The sequence below is a fragment of the Rhynchophorus ferrugineus genome, unplaced genomic scaffold (assembly GCF_030347505.1).
Source record: "Rhynchophorus ferrugineus isolate W39M unplaced genomic scaffold, kcgeb_rfMv2 rfM4, whole genome shotgun sequence".
NCBI lineage: Eukaryota > Metazoa > Arthropoda > Insecta > Coleoptera > Curculionidae > Rhynchophorus > Rhynchophorus ferrugineus.
This window is the reverse complement of record NW_027472583.1, coordinates 17,706,626-17,721,821: the sequence shown is the minus strand read 5'-3', so window position 1 is coordinate 17,721,821 and position 15,196 is coordinate 17,706,626. Positions and strand designations below refer to the sequence as shown.

General features: G+C 32.0%; 1 protein-coding gene across 2 annotated transcripts in view; it reads left to right on the top strand.

Moving 5' to 3' along the window:
• The window catches only part of tyn (trynity), a 139,230-nt gene extending 124,439 nt beyond the window's left edge, over window positions 1-14,791 (top strand). For both annotated transcript variants that reach the window (XM_076403324.1, XM_076403325.1), the window contains exons 5-13: window positions 3,631-3,793; window positions 10,156-10,337; window positions 10,399-10,537; window positions 11,373-11,504; window positions 11,562-11,737; window positions 12,926-13,059; window positions 13,126-13,265; window positions 13,318-13,544; window positions 13,604-14,791. In XM_076403324.1, the coding sequence (XP_076259439.1) occupies window positions 3,631-3,793; window positions 10,156-10,337; window positions 10,399-10,537; window positions 11,373-11,504; window positions 11,562-11,737; window positions 12,926-13,059; window positions 13,126-13,265; window positions 13,318-13,544; window positions 13,604-13,945 (1,635 nt within the window). In that variant the 3' untranslated portion in view covers window positions 13,946-14,791. The remainder of the gene's footprint in view (window positions 1-3,630; window positions 3,794-10,155; window positions 10,338-10,398; window positions 10,538-11,372; window positions 11,505-11,561; window positions 11,738-12,925; window positions 13,060-13,125; window positions 13,266-13,317; window positions 13,545-13,603) is intronic.
• Window positions 14,792-15,196: the final 405 nt, after the last annotated feature.

The window sequence follows — 15,196 nt, the reverse complement described above, 5'->3', positions numbered from 1 at the left end:
CTTAGCGTTGGTTTCTGTCATATAGGGTTTCGCAGTCTACGACTTCCATAAAAGTTGGTTCTGTGAAACTTCAACCATACTGTTTTTATCGAAACAGTAATATTCAAATGAATATTTTATGTTTGCTGGAATTACCATGGATAATCGCATTCATGACGTGAAGTAAAAATCAATATGTCGTATAAAAAATGTCAATTCAGCTGAAGAGCTAGAAGAGATTATTATTCCAGAAAAAATATTTGTTTGCTGAAAAAATATCGAAATATAGTAATAGAAAATAACAGCCAAATATATATATATGATTCAAAAAAGTATATACAAGCTAACAAAAACATAAAGTATAATAGATTCCGAAAGAATACCATCTGTAAAATAGCTTTCAACGTTTAGAACAGAATAAACACTATAAAAACGTTCTCAAATTGGTTTAAATATAACCATTGTTTAAGATAAATTTATTCAGATATGAACGAAAAGATTTTTTCGATAATTTACTTTTTTCGGGCCAATTATATTGTATACATTGTCCATTTTTCATTTAATCATGGGAACAGTTGCATTAAATAAGAGAAGAGGAAAATAAATTACGATATTTTAAAACATAATGAGTCTTCAGCATCCAGGCTACTGCTGGCCGGGACGGTTACAGTTTTAATGACGGTCATTTTTCAAAAGACCTCTTTGCAAAATTAAGACTTGCTGCTGTGGCTGCGCGGCAAAAAAATAAGCAGGAAGAAATATTAGCAATAGAGCGAAACAATTCGTATAAAATGCCAGCAGCCGATTTACGAGGAAAAAAACTAACTGTATATTACCATAAAATGGTAATCTCGTATAGAATTGGAAGAAAGTCTGGGAATTTATTTGGTGTAATGAAAAGTGAACGTAAAATTGTCGGCATTTATAGCCAACGTTACCCACTTACGTATGCATAAAAATCTACGCCATAAAGATTATTTTTATGTTCGTGCGTCTCCTGTATCTTCGTCAGTCGCATGGTGCACGATGAAGGTGGTGCAAGCTATTTGTGTTTGTGTCAAACCACTTTTGCTCTCGTTGCTAAATTTAACTTCCTAACCGTTGTTCTTTTTGCTTATGACATTAGGTGTATGATAGTTTTTTTCACTTTAAAAGGGCATTTGTTTAGAGAAATTGGTACACTATATGTTTGCCTGTCGAAAGAACGATATTAGTTAAACAGCGAACCAGTCGTCATTTTCGCACTTTTTCGTATCTTTCCTATCGCATATAAAAAATCTAGAGAAATTTGATTCATTAATTACTAAGTTGTTGAGCTTGAGCTAGGTTTTCATCCAGTAAGACTTGCTTGTGCAGAAAAAGTGTTTGATGGGGTTTCTTGACACATTTCTTCTAATCAAAAAGGTAAAATTAAAAAAAAACGTAATTAATGTCAAAAATGCGACCGTTCCGTGATTATCGTCTGTATACACCGAATAACTCAACAATACTAAATGCAGAACTATTATTTTAAATAGAGAAAAATATATGGCCCTATCTGCCTTGGAAGAATCACCGATTAGCGAATCCATACAAGTAATATAGGATTCTATGAGTTCTCTAGAGAGTTTAAGATCGGAGGACAGTCCACCCTCAGGTCACATACATCAGAGACTAAAAAGTAAAGGAATATCTGGAAATGAAAGAGCCGACCATCTGGCAAGTAGGGAAGAGGAGTTCAACGAACTGTTCAGCCAAAAAGATACCAAAGTCTATATGAAAGGCCTAAATAGGCAATTGACCCAATTAGAATGGGACTTTCTCATAAAAAACAATAAATTATGGGAAGTCAAGAGGATCTTTTATCAATCTATAGACCATAATAACATCAATAGACACAAGTCAAGCGTCCTCGCACGACTGCGAATGGGGCACTGTATGTGCCAAAAATATGATGATTTGAGGAGACAACTTGAGATGCCGACAACATTGGAACAATTGGTCCAACCTGAGCAAGTGAATCTGCTGATTGACTATCTAAAAACCATAGACCTACTTCAACACTTGTAACATACATTTATTATTGTGTAATTGAAAAATTTTATTATATATATTCTACTGTTTATAATCTACTGTGTAGTATTTTAAGCTGTTAATGTTCATATAATGTATTGTAATTCACCCTTACATTCACCCTTACATAAATAAATAAAATAAATAAATATAAATAGAGAAAAATGAAGATCATCAAATTTAACAGTTAGATTAGGCTGTTTATCAGTTTTTTGCATAGATACTTATGCTCATCAATATATATCCCTAATCAAAATACATGTAAGCACTTAATATTTTATATAATTCCTTTGTATCAACTAGAACTTATTTTAACTCAACCTATTGCTTAACAATCAAACTAATAAAAGTCTTCAGTGTTAAAATTGCCTGGCGACTGACCAACCTATAGACCATGTCCACCTAATCTGATTATTGGCATAACTTTGATAAGTGTTCTTTTAGATATTTTACATTATTTCGTTTAGATAACCACAAACTTAAGTTACAAGCACATACACCGTGAAAGGTATTCGATTGCCACATTAGTAGCAGTACCATCCCGTCGCATTCACCAACTCATTACCAATACAAAATACTAAATACTAACAATACAATTTGTTAGGGTAGTTTGGAGTATAGTTTCCAAGAAAAATAATGTTGCTTTTATTTCGCAGCTCTAGAACACATTAACAAGTCAATTGAAAAGTCCCCGGCCTACCATAGTAAAAGTAAAACACATTTTTTGGCAAAATTAGTTTTTTTTATTCAACATAATTCCCTTCAAGGGTGATTCACTGATTATAGCGACCTTTCAACTTTTCGATACCACTTTTGTAGTACGATTTGTCCTTTGCTTCAAAATAGGCCTCAGTTTTGTCGATCATCTCCTCATTCGACGAAAATTTCTTCCCAGTGAGCATTCTTTTGAGATCTGAGAATAGGAAATAGTCGCTGGGCGCCAGATCTGGAGAATACGGTAGGTGAGGAAGCAATTCGAAGCCCAATTCATGGATTTTTGACACGGTGCATTGTCTTGGTGAAGCAGCACTTTCTTTTACTTCAAATGCGGCCATTTTCGGCGATTGCGTCTTTCAAACTGTGTTGGTGGTCCTTCCTTTTTCAAGATAGTCAATGAAAATTATTCCATGCACATCCCAAGATACAGATGCCATAACCATAACCTCTGTGGAGCGGATTCATCGTGTGCAATCCACTCAGATGACTGTCGATTGGACTTCAGGGTGAAATGATGGAGCCATGTTTCGTCCATGAAGCAAAAACTCGGGTTTATTACGCTTGATCATCTACAAACACTGCTCCGAATCATCAACTCGTCGTTGTTTTTGGTTAAAAGTGAGCTCGTACGGCACTTGCCACGCCATCTATGTGTCAGGCTGGGGACTTTTCAATTGACCTGTTATTTTAACTAGCTATTCTGCTGTTTATGCTATCCAGCAACAAGGTGATGGCACACATTCATTATCTCGACATTTAATATCGTTCTTAATTCAAAGTGAGGTTATTGTAATATTAGATTAGCTTCATTTTTGTACAAATAAATTTTCGCTCAAAGACTTTTAAAAACCTAAGTGTATTGTAATTTTTTTTTGTTTTCAGAATCGTTTCACATGCAGATCCTGCGAATACAACTACATCACGCTTCAATGTCAGCTCAGTGACACAGACAGGCGATCGGCAGGACAGTTCGTACAATTTGTGGATGCCCAGGGAGTAGATTATTTTGAAAATCTGTGTTTGAAAGGCAATCAAGCTTGCAAAGGTTAGTAAACATTATTTATTTTTACACTCACGCAAACATGTTAATTTTTTATTACCACTAGTGGTTAAACAATCTGTCCAGTGGAAATAAGTATTTCTTATGACAATTATTATTTATATGAAATGTAGAATATTACTTTAGCGCATCTCCTGTGTAAAATATTGCTACAAAGTCTATGTATGTCCGTGTATAATAAAATCCAATGATACTAAACATGTTTAACTGATTAACAAGTATATTGGGGTGTAATAAGAGTTTTTTTTTTAACTCTTAACACTAACATTTTCATTTACATACGTGTAGGGTTCTAGAAAAGCGCATATCGCAAGAGCTATATCAATTAATTAGAGGCATAGTATGGACAATCGTCTATAGCACTCTACACTTTGTTTTGGAACCGATGAATGATAACTATATCAGATTTGCCAGAACTACCCTATAGTTAGATTTCATAGGATCAATTGCAGTAATATCATATTATATACTAGCGACCCGCCCCGGCTTCGCACAGGTGCAATGCTGATTCTAAATTAAATACACTACAGAAAAAATATGAACGTTGTATATAAAAACATAGCGGCCCGCTCCGACTTTGCACGGGCATAAAATATATATGCCTATGTCACTCAATGAAAACATGATTAAAATCGATCCAGTATTTTTGGTTCATTCATTACTGCCCTTGGCCTGCACGCATTAAATTTGGAGTAAAACAATTCCTCTTCCCCTATACTTACTATGAAGATTTCCTGCTATCTTTGGAATATCTAAATTCATACAATTTTTATTACATTACACATTTTTAAACGCAAATTTTAAATTTGTAATATCTCCAAAAATATTTGTTTAATTTACATGCTGTTAGGAACCATATTGATCTATATTAACTGCACACTGTATTTAAGGTACTTAATTCGATAAGGATTAATGCCGTATTGCTTAAAATAGCTTCGTAAATAAGCCATTTTCTCACGTAAAAAGTAAACAATAAAAATGGTTAATGTGGGTTATCCCTAAAAGATAAACATATACCATCGCGGACTTTTTTGTAGACCTTTTTATGGTGTACAATACTGTAGTACATTAATTTGATCTAACTCGTAGGGTTAGCGTTTTTGCTAATTGCTAAATAAGCCTAAAAAAATAGGTTAATTTACGACATCACGTTAGAAACCTCTAAAATTAGCAATGTTGCCTTAGTATATTATGCATGTATTATACATATAAACCTTCAAAAGGAAGGTTCTCACTCTATCTATTGAAAAAAACCGCATCAAAATCCGTTGCGTAGTTTTAAAGATTTAAGCGCACATAGGGATATAGGGACAGAATAGCCGACTTTGTTTTATACTATGTAGTGAGTATGACTTCGATTTGCATCAGAAAAGCCAATATATTTTATTTAAGGTCTAAGTTATTTTGGTTTAGCTAGTATGTCTTTGTTCCAAGTTAGACGTCATTGTAGATGCACGCCAAGATATTTACCATACTCCACCTGGGAGAATTGGCAATTATTAATATTCACTGATAGGCAGGTTCTGTGTAAGGTAATAGTCACATGGTTATATTTTATTTCATTAGCTTTAATACAGCAGGATTGTTAGCTACTGTTCTATTTTATTGTGGTGTATTTAGAGTTTCCTTGCTGCTATCATTAGGGAGATGCTAAGGTTACCGTGTCATCTGCGTAATTTTCCACAGTAGTGATTTTTGTGGTGGATAGAACATCAGTACATAGGATATATAGTATGGTTAAATACAATAGTTGGCCCAGTACACTGTCATATGATACTCTTCAATATATTGGTGTTTATCATATATTAGAGTCATATATCATATATTAGTGTGTTCATTATCTTGTGTTATAGCAAACTGTCTATCTGTAAAGTATAATACCACTAGCTAAAAGTTCGGATGAGAAGTATAAAAAAATGCAGCCGAAGAATATATTTTAGCATTTAGATCTATATTTATTTGCTTTACCAGTTTATGTCTTTGTTCTACAGTTCAGTGCTTATTACGAAACCCAAATTGGTATTGTACATTTTATACATTTTTCTTCAAGGTGCATACATTTCTCATATTTCTTTTGATATTACATGTAGTAAGCTTATAGGCCGACAAATGGTAACCTCTTTTGGTTTCTTGAGTTTTAAAACCATGATGATTCCAGCCACTATGTCATAACTTTGCTTTTTGCAATTAATTTTCCTCGTAATTATTTATTTAATTTCTTTGGCAATTCACTTTTTCATAGGGTAGGTCCATTCGAAACAAAGAACAAATAGTAACCTCTTTTGGTTTCTTGAGTTTTAAAACCATGATGATTCCAGCCACTATGTCATAACTTTGCTTTTTGCAATTAATTTTCCTTGTAATTATTTATTTAATTTCTTTGGCAATTCACTTTTTCATAGGGTAGGTCCATTCGAAATAAAGAATTTAGGAAATATCCTAAATAATTTCAAATTATCTTCCCCATATTTCAGACAATTTTAAAAAATCACCTTTATAAATTTAATTATAATTCTTAAAAACCGGAAGAATCATTCTCCTCAGTAATAAAACGAATATTATATCTTCCTTAAAGTCACAAAGTAAAATAACTATTCAACTTTCTTATTTATAAAAAAAACGTATACCAACTGCCTACTAATGTTGTTATTTGATGACACTTTGTGAAGTGTCGAAATTAAGACATTCGATGAATTTATATCGACTTGAAGCACAATAAAAGTTGTAAAAACAATTAGTGTCACGAACAATGGCGGTTTTTATTGAAATCTTTATTACCATAACAGTACATACTGTCATAAAAATGATGCTTTTTCGATGATTATTTTATATATTCTTAACGCAGTTATTTGAGCATGTGTGTTTTAACCATAGACTGTCGGTAATTTCAATTGCCTATTAGTTTAAAATTTAAGACCATAAAATAAAATAACAATTAAATTTCCTACCAAAACAACATAAACCGTTAACTCACAGCTATTTACTAGTAATGCTGCTATTCTATGTCAACTACAAAATTAAAATTAAGGCAATAGACGCATCTATAATGAAACAAAATACGGTAAAAACTAAAACAATAGAGTAATCACCAACCATAAACGATTTTATGACAACGTCTAAAGTTGATATGTTTTTTAACTGAAGTTGTTCATAGAATGTAAGGTTGATTAGCAACAACACTGTATGGGGAAAAATATAAAAACAATTAGGCTGAAATCATCAGTTTCCGTGTTTAAAATGATTTTATAAGGTCTTTTGGGGTGTTCTAGCTACCTTTTTGGTCATACCCAACACATAGATTGGATATAGTTAATTGTTTGTTAAGCTTTGACCATAATAAATATATCAATATTTCACCAACGGTATCTGATGTAAAAAAGAATAGCTTACGTTTTTGTTGGGAAACAAAACTGAGAAAGCGTTCATCTCTGTGATATTCGGTAAACCTATTAATCAATTTACCGAACAAATGTAAGCAGACTTGAGTGAGTATTGGTATCATTGTGCTCAAAACATTCGTTTCTTTTAAAATTACGTAAATAATGAGCAAATATTTTGAAGACCCAACATAAATGAATTATTATCACATATTTTCAGCAAGGCCATAGGTTGAATTCTAAGAAATGTTATCATTTTCAATTATAAAAATACCATCTTTTCATAGATGATTAAAGAAATACGTACATTTTTTTAAATGCTCTAAGAAAATTACAGTTCCCTGCGTATTATTTGCTGCACCATTAAAATTATAATATATAAAATTAAAATTATTTTCTTTTGCAATCCTTTGTGTTTTTTCAGTTATGTTTTAACTATGATTACAGTCTTAACCTCTTAAGTTTTAAGATTTATTATAATATTTACCATTATTTTTCTAATTATCAGATATATTAAACTCACAGTACTTAAATGTTTACTTAATTAAACTAATAATTTTTCATATTCGTCATGAAAAATGCTTATTTTATATTTTTTAATGTTAATAATAAATATTGGCAATCTGAAAGTCCATTCAAAGCACACATACCTACATTTTTATAGTGTATTGTGATTATTATAACTATTCTAATAAAGCTTAACACGACCTGTCAAATTTTAATTTTATGAGTACCTAATTTGTATTAATGATTTAAAACATTCATTTTTTGCATTCACATAATACATATAGTGCACATTGACGTGTCTGTGTACTAACATAACGCTCCAATAAGATATTTTACTGCACCTCTCATATTCACCAGGCATTACTCCTTGTGATAAGTGATTATTTTAGAGGATTCAACACAATTCGACAGATCCCCGGTTCACTAATTTCATATAAATCGACAATTGTCTCCAGGAAGGCAATACAAACTATATTAATTTCATAGATAATACTTTAATAAACTCATTCAATCAACCAATTTGATATATTTTCTTGTGAAATAATTAATCCAAACAATCAGATCGAATTGACTTATGTTCTCTAGCCGGAAACATCTAATTTCATCAAATATTCTTCGATATATAATAAAACTATGATAGCATCTTGGGGCTATTTTTTTTTTGTTTTGTAGGTATTGGATGGCTATCTACTCCGGAAATTATTCAAATTTAGATTTCAAAATAATATGATGAATAAAGGACACCATAAATTTAATTTTGAAGTCTAAAAAAGCATCAAATATTCCGCCAAATAACGAACCGAATTTAATATCTTCTTTAATATAAAATCGTCTAGTTGTATACGCCGCTATTTTTTTTATTCCAATTTTATTGTGAACATTTTCGAATTTCTATCGAGTCTACTCGTCCGTTTTAATTTCCGGTCGCTGTAAAATGACGGTATCGAAAAGAGCATCAACAGAAAACATTAAAATCGTCTTAACATCACTCCCATTTCTATTTGTAAAGAGATGTTTTTGTCTGGGGTTCGAAATAAATCTGTTTTTAATATCATGAAATTATTTTTGACAAAAATGTGTCAGGGAGAGCAGGTTTAGACATTCACATTTTTTTTAAATTGCTAATATCGTCATATAAATGTACTCTTTCTGGTGACGCAATAATGTGTCGATGGAAAATTTACTAGAGTTTCAGGATGTATTGCCAAAATAAATTATTTCATTTAAACTAGACGGACCGGTGAACTAGATCACCTACAGCTGTATTGCAAATTTTCTCCGATAATAACAGTAGCAAGTTCGTCAATTGTCGGCGAATTATCTCTTTCGAAGCTGTTTCCCCAGGTTTGGTCCAATGCTGTTTTAAACATCTTAACTAAATCATTGTTTTGATGAAGAAACCTTTATAGTTCCTACGACAATAGTTCGCTTCACTGTCGAATTGTGAGCAAAACGCCTATCAATTTCCGCATTTGGATTGCCTATAAAATAAATTCGTAAGAATTGACAATCAGTATCTAGCAACAACAACGCTCCTAGTACGTGAAATTGTATCAGATTTTGTTAACATATTTCTGATAAAAAATTGAAAAAAGTGGGTATAAAATTATCCTATATCAATCAATAAAATAAATATATTCCCTAAAACTGCAAATTATGTATAAAATATAAATATAGTATAAAAATAAATGAATCTATAAAATATAAATATTATCATAAACAAAGAATTATCTCTTCTGTTTTTTTCCTTTTTTCCCCTTTATAATTCTATAACTTTTTTTATAATATTAATTACTAGCAAAAATTTGGTATCACTATTTTGTACATAAAAATGTAATTGAGACAGTCAGCTAAGAAATCATATCTTTTATATTAAAGCAAACTTATCTTAAATTCAAGTTCGGTTTTCAAACCATTCCTCATCAGACCTAACATTTGCACATCTTTTGAGTATATCGATTATGCGCAAATTGTGGTATACTCATGACATTATCAGTAATTTCTGGTGTATACGGGTATGGAGACTTGAATTAGAGATACAGATTTTCACGAATTTTGCCGATAGATACAACCAAATGTTCTTTTGTTGCAAAATCACTAAATCTCACTTTTACTTATAGTCCAAATTCGTGTCAAATACACGGCTATTTTGACACCAAACGTTTGAAACCCTCATGATAATGACGCCAATGAAATTACTCTTACTCAGCTGAAAATGTCAATAAAGGGAATGAAAACATATTTTGCTCGTGCAGAATCGCTAAAAATGTAAAGCTATAAGGATGTTGTTGAGAGATATCCAATATTACAGTATGACCCTTTACGCCAGACTATTTTAATATAACTTACTGATGTCGTCTTATTCTCGCGGATCTTTATTTGTACTCTTAATTGCCTTTTTTTTAAATAGAAATTTGTAATAGAAAATGGCCAACATTGAACAAATTATTATGTTTATTTTAGGTAACAGAGTCTTCCAAACACCAAGAATCGGAGTAGCAGACAACAAAGTAGCCCAGTACGCCAGTCTCCACTATTACACAGACAAAGAACTTCAAGTAACGTCCGAAGCTGCGTGCAGATTAGCTTGCGAAATCGAAAACGAATTTCTATGCAGGTCGTTCCTCTTCAAAGGACCACCACAAGTAAAAAAAAACCCATCGAACTCGACAAAAAGCTTATAAAAATAATTATTTCGCTGTTTAGGGTACCCAATACAACTGCCAACTGTTCCACTTGGATCATAAAACTCTTCCTGATGGCCCAAGCACTTACCTCAACGCTGAAAGGCCACTGATAGATAGTGGGGATAGAATTGGATCCTATTTTGAAAATACCTGTGAAAGTAAGTGAACAGTATAATACAAAATATATTAATCGATGATCTAATTAACATATCTACTAAATAAGTCTTAAACTTGATTTAATTATAATAGACATAATCTGTATTTTCAATAATGTTGCATACTCAATTGAATTATTTGCTATTTTAACGAAATCATTTTAGGGCATAATCCAGTAATCCAACTAATTGTATTAAAATAGAATATATCATAAATTAAAACAAAGTTAAAACACTGTAATCTGTTCATATATCAGTGACACAAAATAAAAACAATTATATCATTGTTTTTATGCAATGGAAAATATGAATGTATTTTTGGAAAAAAGTTAATAAAACATTTAAAACTAAAAACAAACATAAACATTTCAGAACCAAAATAAATGTTTATATTATTTGTTTTAAAATACAACGTTGCTGTTCAGTCGTTAATGTTATAAAACTTCTTTAGGAGAAACATTTTAAAGAAGCATTACCACTATTTTTCGTTAGTTGATGTCTCTAGGAGGCTTTTGTGTTGCTAAACATTATGTCGTAAATATTTTTCGCGGTGCCTTATTTCATTCTAGAACAACTTTAAAAGTTGTAATTTGCAGCAGTAAAGTAGTACCTATTTATAAACTGGAATTTTCAAGCCACCGCATATTTTTATATTTCATTGTTTAATAACGAACAAGGGTCATAACTTTAATAAAGCTAAAGTTTGTAAAATGTTATGGAATAATTTTGATATATATTAATGTTAAAATCTATTAGCACACTATTATACGTTTTAATAGGATTAATACAATATAATTCCTATTCTATATGTTAATTTGCTTATTTCCATCCCGCTTAGAATCAACATCTCCGCCGGGATCTGGCGAAAACACGCTTCCAGTAGTATTCGACACATCCGAAGACCCAACCCTCAACAATCTCACTAAAACCGCTGACGTTAACTGCGACAAAACAGGAACTTGCTACGACGGTAAGTCTACCCGAACAAGAAAGGAAATAAAATTCTTCAATTGCGGTTTTATTTCAGTTGCGGTTAACTGTAAAGACACCAAAATCGCCGTCTCCGTCAGAACGAACAAACCTTTCAATGGCAGAATTTACGCCTTGGGAAGATCGGAGACATGTAATGTCGACGTTATTAATAGCGACCTCTTCCGGTTGGATCTGACAATGTCGGGCCAGGACTGCAACACTCAATCTGTAGTAAGTATGCATTCTAAGCATATGAATTATTAAATTGATAGATACAAAAACGCATACTTTAATTTGCCTTAAAATTGTCTTATTTTAATGAAAAAAATGGAAACTTGTTGACGGTACTATCGATACTTCCAACCCTGGCCAAATCTTATTCGAACGTAAACAAAAATCTTATATTATGAATGTCTCATTTTAAAACAGTTACAAGTATAGTTCGTTCAATACAACAGTGAAGTCACGTCATCTAAATCTATAATATCAAAACTTCGCAATGTTGCCGCATCAACTTTGAGATTCAGTAGTTCATTTTGACTTTGACATATAGAACATTCTAATTTAAATAATATAATGAAATAAAAATGATGTTATCAGAGGTAATTTATTCTAACGTTATAATACATTTTAACGCATATATTATCGAAGGACTTAAATTACAATTAATTATACAACCACAATAGTTTGTAGTTAGAGCTCTTTTATTATATTTACATTGAACTCTTTTCGACACCACTTATGAGGTAGAGTTATAGGCGTGATTTCTAGACTTCAGCATTTTCAATTAGTGTAATCACAAATGTTAAGCAGTGATTTTAAATTTATCAAAATAGACAAAGCTCCAATGGAATGTTTGTTGGTTTACTCCCTCCAATGATTTGATCCTCTAATTATTTATTCACTAATATTTTGAAGAATCTTATGGACATTTGACAATCGAGGAGTTTTATAGGTTCGGTTACATGATTCATACATTTTACTGATTCAATTACATGTTCGGACGTATCAGACAGCATTATATCTCCTTTAAACTAGTATAAAATGAAAATAAAATATAGTGCATGATTTTAAAACGAATTTATAATAGGGGATAGGCAACCCGTTTGACATCATGATGACGTCAGTTCACTGTTATTTTAAATGTACTATACACCGATTTCGTCAAATATCCTGTCGCGCTATATAACTTACATGTCACATATAGAAGATGTTATAGAGATTGTTCACTTAGTTTTATATTCGAAATAATCTTAAAAATCTCTAATCTTTAAAACGCTAATCTTTTTTCGGTACGTCGACGAAACTCGTACAACCCAACAATTCATCGTTTAACGCAACTGCAAATTTCAAATGTCAAACATATCATCGGTACACTATACTGTAGGTATCATTTTTTATGTTAACTTTTATTTTCAGACAGGAGTTTACAGTAATACAGTAGTACTTCAACATCACAGTGTGGTAATGACCAAAGCCGACAAGATCTATAAAGTAAAATGTACCTACGATATGTCATCAAAGAACATCACCTTTGGAATGATGCCTATAAGGTACGAAACGAAATTAAAGTATCTTTACAAACCATCATATTTTTTGTTGTTGTTACACCAACACAGGGACCCAGAAATGATCAGCATTACATCTGCACCGGAAGCTCCACCACCAAGGATTCGTATCTTGGATAGCAGACTAAGGGAAGTAGAAACAGTCAGAATTGGAGACAAGCTCACTTTCAGAATTGAAATTCCTGAAGACAGTCAGTATTGTTTTCTATTAAAATTTATATATTTTACACGTATCTTTTATAGCGCCTTACGGGATATTTGCCAGAAGCTGTGTGGCCATGGCTAAAGATGCTAAGAGCACCTTCCAGATTATTGACGATGAAGGTTGTCCAGTAGATCCCAGTATTTTCCCTGCTTTCACTCCCGATGGAAATGCCCTCCAATCAGTCTATGAAGCGTTCAGATTCACTGAATCGTATGGCGTGATCTTCCAATGTAACGTAAAATACTGCTTGGGACCATGCGATCCGGTAAAATAACTCGAACCTTTTGAAATTAATTCCTACTACATGAACGATTTCTCCTCTAGGCCGTATGTGAATGGGGAAGAGACTCTCTGGAATCATGGGGCAGAAAGAAGAGAAGCGTCCAAAATCAGACTGATGACGACAAGGAAGAGGATATGTTCTTGAGTCAAGAAATCTTGGTATTAGATTACGGTGATGAGAAGCAGTCCGAGTATTTGAAGAGCGATCCAACCAGCGCAGAATTTGGCAAAGACAAAACTGTAACAATCATCGAGCCCTGTCCGACCAAAACATCTGTCTTAACTTTAGGCGTAACATGTGCTCTATTAGTTTTACTTTACATCACCACTTTATTCTGCTACTACATGAAGAAATGGCTCAATCCCAACAAACATTTGGCTTAAGTCTAAACAACTGGAATTTGACACAAGACAATCAAACAAATGACCTAGATGTGGTTGGCATAAGAAACCTGCCTACATACCTAGACGCATTTTCAATTTTTAGTACCTTTTTAATCCATGCAGTGGCAATAAAGGACATACTCATTACATTAGGTATAGATTAGAATAATCAGTCCCATTCCAGACCATTGTTTTTTTTTATTTGTAAATAAATCCAAACACCTTAACTCAAACATCATGGTAAATTAGGACTTTAAAAATGCGAAATGGGAACGAGACTGTTTATGTGATATTTTACACAGTACTTCATTTATTTTTATTGTAAGGACGAAGAAGTATTGTGTAAAAATCAAACCTATAGGGTTATAAAGACCTTAAATCTACTAGATTTTCAAGCAAGTTAATGAAAAACAATTTTTCGGGCACTGGTGATGGTTTCTTCTTGGTGGTGGGCTTTACTTTGAACTTTGCTATTGAAGTAAAAATGAAAACAAAGAAATTTTACCGTTACAGATAGAGACTCAAATCACAAGATGGGGGGACATAAGTATTTTCTCTAATATATTTTGTCCCCTAATCTTTTCCCTTGCTAAGCATTGCACAAACAAAATTATTTGTGACGGTAAGATGCTGCATTGTGCTTCGTATTTTTATAATTTCGGCATTCCATTTTTAAGTTATTTATATTATTTATTGCATTATTTTCTCGCTATTATCAGTTACACTAAAATAATTTAAGGATGTATATAAACATATTTTATATAATAGATTTAATCTGAGGCGTATTTTTTACTCTCCTTTTATATTCGATAAACCAGTTTTTAATAAAAATATTCCATAAATAAATTGCCTTTTGATTACTTAATTAAAAATTGGGAACCATAATTTTTGTATCAATTTGCCAACTATTTTTCTATTGTAATGGTATTTCATTCTATTAATCCAAGTCTAAACCGCACTACAAAACCAATTATAAATTCACTTCTACATATTTTGCTGCAATTTTCATTTTGAAAATAGTAGAGACCAATATTAAATTACGGTTACTAGATGATGAATTTATTACCGACTGACAGGTTACCGCTATTATCAGCTATCAACAACACAGCGACTTAAAAAAAGATTAAACAGTGATTTAAACAACTATGGACATGAAAAAATATGGTTTATCAATCATATTTGAATTCAACAAGTGCTCTCGGATAGCCTAACGGTTGAATATGACATGAAATTGAATATTTATTTGTACTT